Raw genomic sequence first — 12,718 nt, 5'->3', positions numbered from 1 at the left:
CCTAAGTTTGGTAGCATTGAACCACTTTCTCAGTGCTGCAATGAACCTCTCACCTTCCTTGCAATTTATCTTTTAAAATCTCTAGTTCACTGAAACAATTACTAATTTTATTGAATGTTTGCTAGTGCATTTAAGAAGTAACAACCAGTGAGAAAATACAGTATGCTGTATCATTGTATGCACGTAAAAGTATTTTCAGAAATCTTTCTTAAACATTCAATTTGTTTCTTTTTTTTTTTTTTTTTTTTTTTGATCAAGAAGATCTAAAGAGGAGCAAGAAATCAATTTTAGTTTTACATAATTTCATTTTAAAAAGTAAATTTAAAAATAGGCTGTGGTTCAAATTTGTGTACTGTACATCTGTTCTTAACAAGAACAAGGACTTAAAAAGTGGTCTTAGAGGAAAGATGCTTGTACATGGCAGCATTTTGGGATGTACAAATGTATAAGAGGCTTGTTGTGTGTAAGTCCTCTTTTTACATATCTAAATGGGAAGAAATAATTGCAGAATATGTGTATTATGTCAGGGACTGTTATTTGTGTAAACCCAATTAAGACTGCAGACTATGGGGGAACACCAGGAAACTAACTTTCTTAATGACATTTTTTATAAGTGTTCTCTTCCTGCTTTAGCAGCTTTGGAAAGTTAATAGCTTTTATGTTACTGGGAGGGGGAAGATAAACAATCAGATAAACTCGAATTAATTAAAGCAAAACTTAGAGAAATCAAATGAAAACCATAAAATGCACTGCAGCTCTAATTAACCCCACATTTGAGTGCCCTCTTGACTGCCTCAGCTATTTTTTGAGAGATGCTTTCCTGCCTCTAGTTACTGCATTTGTGTAAACAAGGCTAAGACAAAAAACTGCATGTTTTTTAACTTGAAATGATGCAGAAGTTCAGTTGCTCTTCTGCTGTGTCATTTATTCTCTCATGAAATCCAGAGGTACAGTTAGCAGCGTGTCAATACGATATATGCTATGCTCAGCTTAATTGGTGGATAATTTTTCCTCCCTTCTAGGAAATGATGCAACATCAATAGTCAACTGTCTTCACATACTGGGACAGACCTTGGATGCGAGGTAATTCTGATTATATTTTTTATAAAGTACAAGGAAAATCGCTGCAGAAAGTAATGTGCAGCTGCATTTGGGCTACCTGTGTAAGGTACAGAATTCAACCACTCAAGAAGTTACTGTGCTGAAGAAAATTCCCGTTGCAAAATGAGTCAGTTACTAGGATTTGACAGGACACTATTTGTAGGTTACATTTTAAACTTCATTATGAATCAGTTGTGTCCAGAAATTTCTGGCTGTTAATTTATGTGGTTTTAATCATGTGACTTTCTCAAAGCCACAATAAAGTTAGAAATACTTTATTATTTTCCTTACACTGTTTAATAAAATGTTCAGGAGTTAAATGCAAGTTAAGTCTGTCTCATAGAGCATCTTCTTTGCAGAATTAATTCCAATTCTAATTTGAAAAAATCCCAAATCCTTTGCCTGGAATTCAGTGTTACTTTTATGTTAAATTGAACTGCTTGAGCTATTATTGTGAGATTTATGGATGAGACAACCCTGATATATTGTAGGGTCAGGTGTTGCTTTTCATTCACTGTAAAGTCAACCATCTCTGCTGATTGTTGAATTTTAGATGTTTGCAGTTTAAAACAAAATATGATAGCTTAAATTGCCTCCTTGGAAATTTTAAAGTTACTTTTTTCACTTTGCATTAAGTCTCAAAACAATTGGCTGCATTATGTGCAGATAGTTCTTTTTCTCAATATCTTTGCAGTTGCTTTTACAAACAAGTTTTATATTCCATATGCTAGGGGGTAGAGTCATGATCATGGCCATTAATATGGCTCAGCTCTTGCATGGTACACCTTTAGTTTGTAATATCTTGGGGTTTTATTTTGTCTTATATTGTCAGTGGTCCATGCAATCACACAGATGGAATACAGATACAAATGAAGGTCAGTAATTCAGCTCTTGGTAGAGATGTGACAATAGTTACAGATGGAGATTAAGGAATTAATGGAGATAACATGAAGTTTAAAGATATTTCTCTTGAAACTGTGTATATTCACTCTTTAAAATAAACAATCAGACTAAAAGAACTGGACTGAAACTCAATTTACAAAAGAGCATCACCTCAATTTATTTCAGGCATGCCTAAATGGATACTTTCCTTAAACAAAAGATCTTTGTAATTGAGCTAGTTAAATCATATAAGGTAATAATTTTCCTGGATTATATCTTTACATCATTGATTATGATGCTATAGTTACATAATAAATGCATTTAATGATTGATTGATTGATTGGTTGGTTGATTTGATTTTAACAGATGTGTTTATTTTTACTTATTCCTTTCTGGTGACATTGTTCTGGAGACAGAAATATGACTGTTTTAATTAGGAAGATTTTCTGAGTTCTATTCTTCTCTTTCTAGAGTCAGAAATCACAGATTTACTAATTCTTAGTTTTGCTGTGTACTTTTTTGGTTTTTTTCTCTTTGAAGGCAAATATGAATCACTTTATAAATTTTGAAGGACTATTTGCTCAGCAGGAAAACAGAAAGTATCCTTGTGTTCTGCAGGATACCTATGAAACTTGTTTTCAGTCAGTTATTCTCCTCTGAGGAGATTTTGTAATGTTAAAAGATGAAAGATTTTTCTTCAGACCTCTGTTATCTATTTAATATAATTCAGGACTAAGCTTTATTCCATGCTTGTCTAACAGAATATTCTTCTTCATTGTTTTTGCATGTTATGAACAGGACTGTGATGAAAACTGGTCTGGAATCTGTTAGGATGGCACTGAGAGCATTTTTGGACAATGCTGCTGAGGATCTGGAGAAAACAATGGAAAATCTTAAGCAAGGCCAGTTTACACACAGCAGAAACCAGCCAAAAGGAGTTACACAAATCATTAATTACACCACAGTTGCTCTCCTGCCAGTGCTATCTTCATTATTTGAGCATATTGGACAGCATCAGTTTGGGGAAGATTTGATATGTATGTATGATATTATAATCTATGTATGTAGAAGGTGCATGCCATTATAATATCTGTACTGTCATGTACTAAGCATTACTAGACCCTCAATTCTATTAAAGAAAGGCAAATACTATGTCATTTTGACAAAATTTTTATTGATTTAATCAAACATTTGCAGCAATCAACCAAAAACAGTCTGCAGGTTTTAGTGGACTCTAAATAAATATTGAAGAAGGCATGTCCATGATTAAAAAATCAGAAGGATCAGTTTTGTTTATAACTTTACCTTAGATTTACTGTGACTTTATTTGTGAGAATTTACTTTTTATAAGTTACTTTGTGTTTACTCTGTCTATAAATAAGGTTATACTACAAGAATGATATTACACCATCATACATGCACCTCAGTTTCAGTTAGGGGGGAATCTGGGTGGGTCCTTAAATTCTGAAAATTCGAGGGAAAAGAGAAAAGTGGAAGGAGCTCCTGAGGAATTCAGACCCAGAGAAGGGAATGTATATGAGAGCCTGCATATCAGATTTCTGTGAAGGTTGTAATTGTAGTGGGTTCAATGGTCCTTTTGTTTTTCCAAACCTAAAACTTTGCAGCCAAGTTTTGCAGAGCTTGAAGTCTGCACACAAAACTTTAGTTTTATATATTTTAGGAACTCAGAGAAATATCATTATCCAGATGGCACTAAAGGGGGAAACCCTGCTCTCCATAGCTAACTCAGTTACTCAGTTATGAAAATCCACGAGAAGGACCTGGAGGAAAAGAATACTGAGTTATATTTTTCCTTTTAGAATCTGCAAAAAGTATTATTTAAAGTAGGCTTAAAAGAACTCTTCCAAAATTTGGAGTTTTATTGATGGATCTGAAAGTCATGAGATCTAAACATCCCCACGTTTTTGTAAAATTCCAGAAACTTTGATGGTATCCAGAAAAACTAATTTGTTTATCATAAACCACCTTTTCAGGCATCATGCATCAACATGTTCAAGCCTTGTATAATTTTTGGTCTCTGGTATCCCATGTTTTGGAAATGAATATTTAGCTTTGGATTCTGTCACTTAAGTTTGTGCTCTTAATCAGCTTAATACATCACACTGAATTTAGAATTAACTAACTGAAGAATTAACTTCTGAAGTTAGAATTCATGAACTGAGAAAGAATAATTATTTAAAATTTGGCCAATTATTTTGTCTGGAGCATAGTGGAAAGACTAATTTCTCTTACACACAACTTCTCTTTACATTTTGTTAAGAGTAAGATTTTTCTTACTTGTACCAGCATCTTGACCTGGTGCTTGTACCTGAGAGTACTAGTTACTAGTTGTGGCTTCTACTCTGTGGGTGGGTCATGTACAAAGATAGGTCAATCTACCTCGGGTTGCTATTATGATGTAAAAACACTATACTAACTCCATGATGATCTGAACTAAAATCACAGTACAATACAGGGCTGGGCAATGTACCTTTGATACAATATCTTGTAGGCTCTCCCAGCCTGTGAAGTCGTACCCTGTTTTAGTCACTACATTTCGTTCACTGCCTGTTGAGGGATGATATTAGAACTGTAGGAGAGACTACAAAAGACGTCTATGGCAAGAATGGGAGTGCTGGGGAGTGTTGTCCTTGCTGGTTCTTACACTGTTGCTGCAGAGTGCATTAGAAAAGCATTTCTTCAAATAGATTTTTAAGGTTATTCTCACCATTTTATGACCGAATTACTTTGTAATTTTAAAACATCCTTTGGTGAAGTACTCATATGACCTAAAGAATTATTTATTGTTTTTAATCCTTTGTAAGTTGGTATCAGTGCCTAAATTAAAAAACATATAAACTATGATTAAAATACTTAAATATCTGTTTAACAGGATTGCCTTTATTTTGCAGAATGGTGTTCTATTTGTAAAGGTACCATGTGTAAAGAGTTGGTGTGCCATTAATTTAATAAAATTAGTTCACTAGTGAAATTGGGTTACTGTTTTAGCTATTAGCATGATATTTAAGTAAATGGAAGTTTTGAGTAAAAAGTATAGCACTCAGATGTCCAAAGACTTTTTGTATTTAGTGGGTAATTTCTGTGGATTGCCTTTGTTAGCTTAATATTTTTAACTCCATTATTGTCTAAAGAAACGTATTTTAATTATTTGGAAATATATTGCAAAGAAAAATCTCTTTGTAAATATAGTTTTCTTCTTCTCTTTAGTGGAAGATGTTCAGGTCTCTTGTTACAGAATATTGGCCAGTTTATATGCTCTGGGAACCAGCAAGAGTATCTATGTAGAGAGGTAAGAAGGAAAATAATTCTTCCCTTTTTAATACTTGCATTTGTATTTAGCATAATGAATTTGCAGTTCAGAAATTTATATAGAAGAGTATTATTGTAAAGATTTCTTGAGAGGAAAAACAGATGTGCACAGCTGTTAAGTGGAAGGCAGAAGCTTTTACTATAATATGCTTGAAATATTGCATTATATGTTTGTCAAATTATTTTTCTTGATTAAAATAAAAATTGCAAATAAAATTGTTTGACTGTATAATAAACAGCATTTGATTTGAGGGTTAACTGAGGTACTGTAAAATTATGTTATTCAGCTCAGCAATTCTTATATTCTTCCTTCTCTAATGTTTAATTGTGATGTATATTTCTTTCTAATTACCCTAAATTTAATTGAATTTGTCACTTATACTACACTACTTCTTTTCTAGCTCAGTTACCCAGGTAAATGAGGCATTGCAATTGCTGTTTTATAGATCTCTGTATCTGCTAGATAACCCTCCAAATTACATTTGGTCAAAAAAATAGAGATACCTAGAAAAATTTAGTTCCTGAAACTGGATACTTGCACTGTAGTGACTAACACTATTCTGGAGGAAGACTAAACAGAATTCATACACTTCAGCAGTAATCTAGGAAGTTCACTGTCTAGGAAGTGGCAGATCAACCTGTGCATAACTCCCATGAAATACCCTTGTTTCCTTGGTGGCAGTATCGTAGCCAACAATAAGAAAAATCATTGGGAGCAGTATTTAAGTAAAAAAAACCCAAAAGAAATCTGTGGAAAATCAGGTCTCATTGATTTCATTAAGGACATGAAATTAATTCATTTTGCTGTTTGGCAAATAAAGGATAAAGGATTTATTTTGAAGACAAATGTAAGTGGCAATTTTTGTGTGTGATTGTCTGCCACCATCATTGCAATTGAAAACCATGTAGCTGGTGTGTGTGATGGATGTATGTTTTGCTTATGAAGACTTAATGAAAAGGGGGGAAAAGGAAGAAGGAGAAGACAGTAGGAATAATGATGGGAATTAAGTTAGATTTAACAAAATCAAGTTTAATGAGTTAGATCTAGAAAGAATAAAATCTCCAAGACTGAGATAAACTACAGACCGAGGATGAACCTTGTTAAATCACAAGATTGGTTTTGAGGTAATTTTTTTCCTTTTAACTTGGATGTTCATGATTCTCCTGAGTTCAAATTCTCTTGGATTTCTGTCATGTGTGATTTGGTCTCAGCTAGGGATTTCTCACCTCTCTAAATTCTGCTGTGATCAATTCAATTGAAAATTAGAAAGAGTAGTTTAACTGTCTGATGAGGAAACCCAAGTGAAGTCTCAAGGCATTGCTTTCTTCCTGGAAGCAGGCTATTTAAAATTTTGACACACAAAGAATTTTGATTATCAAATAAATGTCATATATTTGGAGATAATAAAGCAATGTATTTGTGCTAAAATTTCAGAGTTCTTGATCATTAGAAGCAATTTTCCACTCACTGAAGAACTTGACTTTCATACTAGACTAAACATGAAAGTTATTATCACTATTTCTCAGAAAAATGAAATATCACTTAGATAAAATGATAGTTAATTTTAGTCTCTTGTTCTATTCAGTAGCTTTTTATTAATGGTAGGAATTATACAGTTGGTAAAGCTGAGAGGAAAGTAATAGAACAGAAGGCATTTTTACAATTACTTCAGTTTCCCCTGCATGTTTTTCATTTTCTGTTAGCTGTGTAGGCCACCTTTGACATGTTATGCCTTTACATATCATTCATATATTAGCAGAGGGTTGCTAGACTTCAATTTCTATTGCATATTCTTGTGTTTATGATTCAAATAATGTCGTGGCTTCTCTCTTTGAAATGCATTCATCTCAGAGTACAACCCCAAGGTGTGGTCAGTACTTACTAGGTGACTCCCTTCCAGCCTCACCCATTCTGTGGCTCTGTGATCAAAGATGTGTGTGGTTAATGGTGTTTGTTAATTCACAGGCAACGATCAGCACTAGGAGAGTGCTTGGCTGCTTTCTCAGGGGCTTTTCCAGTGGCTTTTTTGGAAACTCATTTGAATAAACATAATATCTACTCAATCTACAATACCAAGAACGCGAGAGATAGAGCAGGTATTTACAGAAACTGCCATCATGATAATGAATACATGATTTCACTATAAATGCTGCTTGCCTTAAGACATGTGGTTTTGTATACATTTTATAGTGCAAGAGTTTTCTTCTAATTTCATGGTTGTATTTATTTTTAAAACTTTCTTTCTAAATCAATTTTCTAACCAATTTCTTTTCTAAATCTGATAAAACTGATTATGTTCCTAATCTTACTGCTATTTTAATTTTGAGATACCATTCTCAAAATACCACTTTGGAATTGAATTAATTAAGAGACTTTGCACATTTTTAGTACCTCAGCTATTGTATATTTGATGATAAAATTATGCATTCTCAAAAGTAGCTTTGGTTCCTCAGTTTACATAAACAATAAACAATATTGTGTCCCTAAAACATACATACTTGCAAGTGAAGGTAAATAGCTTTGCTGTATTAATTTCATATTATGCCCTTATAAAGTAAAAAAATTGCAGAGTAGTATGGAGATAGGTTTTTAATGTTGTTTGGTATAAAAGAGAGTACAGATAACTTGCAGTGACATTATGTATGTTTACTTTGCACGTATCTTGTTATCCCATTCTTGATGTTTCTTGTTGAATAAGGTCACATGCACAAAGAAGTTGCAGTAAAACTTTACAAGCACTGCATATATGCTGAGTCTGAAACATATTAGAGATACACAAAGATGACAGTGTAGGTTTGTATAAGATGCTAATTTATAATGACAATAATTTTATAACTTCACCTTTAGTTTTTAAAAAAATTGAACCTGGCAGATTTATTCTCCAAGAGTTGCAGTATCTGAACTTGTAAATATCAACAATTATGCATACTTGCCATATATTTTATCTATTTTGATATATCTGGAAGGACAATCCACTGAATTGTCATGATTTTTAACAGAAAATTGATTTTTCTTTCCAAAATTGTGTAATCTTTAAGGAGACTATGTAATGTCTGTGTAAAATGTATTTGCTCCAAATAGGAGAAGAAATTGCTTTGCAAAAAAGACTGGCCTTAGTACAAGGAGCTATGGAATGCTGGTAGAGACATTCATATTGACAAGTTGCAGGCTAAATTTTTGCTCTATAGATACCTGTATATGTCATATTATGTCTGTGTTAGTATGTCAGACATTCAGGAGCTACAGATTGTGCTTGCAGATATGTTTTTGTAGATGAAAGAAACTACCTCAAAAACCAAGGTAACTCTGGTGCTTTTCAGAGGAAGGAATTAAAAATTCAAAGGATTCAAAAGTAAACATTTGCTTTTGTAAGTTGATCGCATATCACCTCTATCACATATTCACCTCTATAATCAGTTTCTCAAATTGCTCAATTTTTTAGGACAGGCAATGGTTTCTGTTTTATCAGAATTCCAGGTCTCAAATTATGTGTTGTTGAGGGATATTTCATTGTATCAATTTGTTTCCTCAACTGCAAAATTTTCTCTGGAAGGGATTTTGAAATTTAAGTTTTATTTGTATATAGAAAAGTGCATCTGATTTCTCTGAATTCATTCCACAATATTTACATTGTTGAAGCTTTCATATAGGAATTTTAATTACAGAACTGTTCATATAAACTGTTTATTGATCAAGAGTATGATAGGATATGTTTTTTATTGTTGTGTTTGGTATGGTTTTGGATCGCAAGGTGCGAATGTAAACAGAAAACAGAAGTTTTATTGAATAGCAGCTTAAAAGAATGGTTTTCCTTTCATGACCTAGTTTCTTGATTTTTTGTTTGTTTGTTTGTTTTTCCCAATAGTTCTCAATTTACCAACTAGCGTGGAAGAGGTTTGCCCAAATATTCCTTCCTTGGTGAAGCTAATGGAAGAAATAGTGGAACTGGCAGAGTCTGGTATTCGCTACACACAAATGCCACATATCATGGAAGTCATACTGCCTATGCTGTGCAGTTACATGTCCCACTGGTGGGAGCATGGGCCAGAGAACAATCCTGACAGGGCTGAAATGTGTTGCACAGCCTTGACGTCAGAGCACATGAACACTCTGTTGGGTAACATATTGAAAATCATCTATAACAACCTTGGTATTGATGAAGGAGCCTGGATGAAGAGATTAGCAGGTAAGATGTGAAAATAAATTAACAAACAGGCAAATGTGTGTGTCTATTCAGAATGTATGTATACACACACAGACTTTGAATCACTCTGTATTTACCCTGGTAAAGCTGGAGTAGAAGAACACTCATATTGTTTCTACATTTTTAAACAATACACATCTTGGTGAACCTGAAATACCAAGAATAAAGAAAAAGCAGTGTAAGAACTATGTTTTAATCTCTCTATAATTAATATAAGAAGTAGATTAGACTATTTATTTTTCCCGAGTATATACATGTGCCTTTTGCAGTATACTAAATTCAAGGACCATAGTAACATAGCCCCATTTTTGTTCTATAAACAAGTTTCATTTGCAGGCATTATACAGTTCCTTGATATTCTGTATGAGTGCTGGATCCTTAAAACCTGGGTTTGAAGGTGTATATCTAATATATTCATTACAATGAAATGTTGAAATTCTCATGTCATTTTAGTAATACATTGACTTCATCTCATGAGCAACTTGAAATTCATTTAGAAATGCTTTAATTCTCAATGTTGCAATATCTGAGGAAAGGTCATTTCAGTAGTGTGGATTCAATTTTTCAATTAGACTTTCTTATTTCAATATTTACTGTAGTAGTAATTTCATTCATGGTAGCATTCAGAATTTCTAGTGTTTTGAGAGTTAGTAATGTAATGCACTCTGAAAATACGTGCCTAAAATTCTGTGTAATTTAATCATTGTGTTAAAAATGGTTTGGTACCAATGGGCCCACTTGTAGTGCTAATTTACATAATAGTCCTTATGAGTAGATTTTCAAAAAGCTTGTGCTAACAAATCTGAAATGAATCTTTTGAATCACTCCCATTTGTGTCTACATACAAGACTTCTTAGTGTGCTGAAGAAATATAGGCAAGATGTTTCTGTGGGTTTTCAAACAAACAGAGCCTGCTTTCCAGTTCCCCTTTGCTCAAGCAAGGTTCAAAGCAAAAATCAGTAGCTGAGAAAACTTGTGTGCACTATGTAGCTATATATATATATCCATCCATACCATGAAGCAACTTAAACAGCATTGCTCAATAAAACTATGCAGACAAATACCATGTGGACAGAATATCAGTAAAGAGGTGTTTCAAGTTTTATGATCTAGCAACCTTAGTCTGTGAAGTTGCAATTTCTGCCCTCAGACAAAGTGAATTGACTTTGTGAAATCCTGACCACATTTAATTCTTGGCAAAACTTCTGCTGATTTCAATGGGGGCAGGATTTGGCTCTGTAGCCTTAGAAGTAAGATTCAAGAAAACGGGAAAAGGTAAAAGATTTTAGTTATATTTTGTGGCCAGGTATATATTATAATATTCATTGCCTTAAATAGTGTTTTCCCAGCCCATCATAAGTAAAGCGAAGCCACAGCTCTTAAAGACACACTTCCTTCCACTGATGGATAAACTAAAGAAAAAGGCAGCAGTGGTTGTATCAGATGAAGAACATCTAAGAGCAGAAGGCAGAGGTGACATGTCGGAGGCTGAACTGCTCATCCTAGATGAGTTCACCACTTTGGCGCGGGACCTCTATGCCTTCTACCCTTTGTTGATTAGATTTGTGGACTATAACAGGTATGTGGAGAGGAATAGGTCAATGAATCTCATAAAACCTTCCTTTTTACTGATACCACCTCTTACCCCTTGATGTGCCTAACACTGCGTTAAAGTGGCTTTTACTCAGTCTGACAACCTTACGATAGCTCAAGCTAATGTTTTTTAACTTTTAGGAGGAGCTGGGGTCTTTTTAAAAAGAAAACAAAACAAAATTGCAATCCAGAGCTATTGAATTAGAATTAGGGTTAATATTAAAGGATTTTAAGGGTTTTGAAATAGGACATCAAAAAGCCACTGCTACCAGAAAGGAATAAAAGCATATATTATTGCTTTTGTTGACTTGTATCCTTGTAAAATGTTGAAAAGTAAATCCAAAGCATAAACACAATGAGGATTATCTCCTTTTTCACTCTTATACTAAATTTTAGGGCAAAATGGCTGAAAGAGCCCAATCCTGAAGCAGAAGAATTGTTCCGCATGGTGGCTGAAGTCTTCATTTACTGGTCAAAGTCTCATGTAAGTAATTCCTTGGTAAATACCTGTTTTAATGAGGTTTCTTAATAGGCAGATCAGTTACTTAGTGGTAATGTTTTTAAAACGTGTTTAATGACAGAAGTGAAACTGCAGATGGGAAAGTATTAATGACTCACGTTTTTGACACTTTTGAAATGAAAGAGAAGATGGAAGAGTTGGATTGTATTTTGTAACAGAGTAAATTGATTAGAGATGCTTTTCTTACATATTCTGGTTTGTTTGTTCTAGGTTTGTTGTTTGCTTGGTTTTTTGGGATTTTTTTTTGTAATATATTAAGCTCATTTCATTTTGTATCCTTACGCTTTTTTTTTCTTTTCAATTATTTAACCTCATAGTCTTCTTGTAATCACACCTAGTAAGCACTGATACTTCTTAATTAAAACATGATTCAGGGAATACTGGAACACAAAGAATTAAAATCCCAAAAGAATCTAATTTTTTTCAGTCATTAGATCAGATTAGATTAGAGATATGGACTGTCGTCTAGACTGAATTTCTTTATTTGCAATAGCTTCAATTCTCTGAAGTCTGGGGAACAAGATGCCTTATAACTTCAGTATTTGTGCCTGAATTTGACTGTAAAGTTTATTATAAATCACACTGTGCACAAAAAAATTATTACGCTGTGGCTAGATACCAGATAATGAAATCACCTGTGTGTTTATAATTTCAGTCTTTTATTTAAATATTTTCTTAGGTACCTGAATATAATGGAAATTTATAATGGGGAAGAAATGAATGAATAATTTACTAGTAAGGGAAAACCTGGAAAACCTATAAAAACCTATTTTTATATTGAACTGGAGGAGGAGTGAGATTATTATCATATCTTTTTCATAGTTAGGGAAACATTTCCTTCTCTTTAACATGGGGAAAATCCCCAAACATGCACCATCTGAGTTATGCAATGTAAATGAAGCTGAAATTCCAAGATATTAATAATCTGTTCATTTTTTACTGCCCTTTTCTTAACTTGTGAATTTTACGAATTTTTACTTAATTTGTATTTTTATTTAAGGTATATTGAGATAGAGTACTCATATAAATGCTTCTGATGAGATCTTTTGTATATTTCCAGAATTTCAAGAGAGAAGAGCAGAACTTT

The 12,718-nt window shown here is 33.3% G+C and overlaps 1 protein-coding gene across 1 annotated transcript in view; it reads left to right on the top strand.

Annotated features, from left to right (window-relative positions):
- The window catches only part of RYR2 (ryanodine receptor 2), a 416,925-nt gene that overhangs the window by 290,290 nt on the left and 113,917 nt on the right, over window positions 1-12,718 (top strand). The window contains 7 exon segments of the mRNA XM_056487752.1: window positions 1,023-1,083; window positions 2,782-3,020; window positions 5,212-5,293; window positions 7,280-7,410; window positions 9,180-9,500; window positions 10,857-11,097; window positions 11,508-11,595. Of these exon segments, the coding sequence (XP_056343727.1) occupies window positions 1,023-1,083; window positions 2,782-3,020; window positions 5,212-5,293; window positions 7,280-7,410; window positions 9,180-9,500; window positions 10,857-11,097; window positions 11,508-11,595 (1,163 nt within the window).

This window comes from Oenanthe melanoleuca, chromosome 3 (assembly GCF_029582105.1).
Source record: "Oenanthe melanoleuca isolate GR-GAL-2019-014 chromosome 3, OMel1.0, whole genome shotgun sequence".
NCBI classification, from domain to species: domain Eukaryota; kingdom Metazoa; phylum Chordata; class Aves; order Passeriformes; family Muscicapidae; genus Oenanthe; species Oenanthe melanoleuca.
This window is presented reverse-complemented; position numbering and strand designations above follow the sequence as displayed.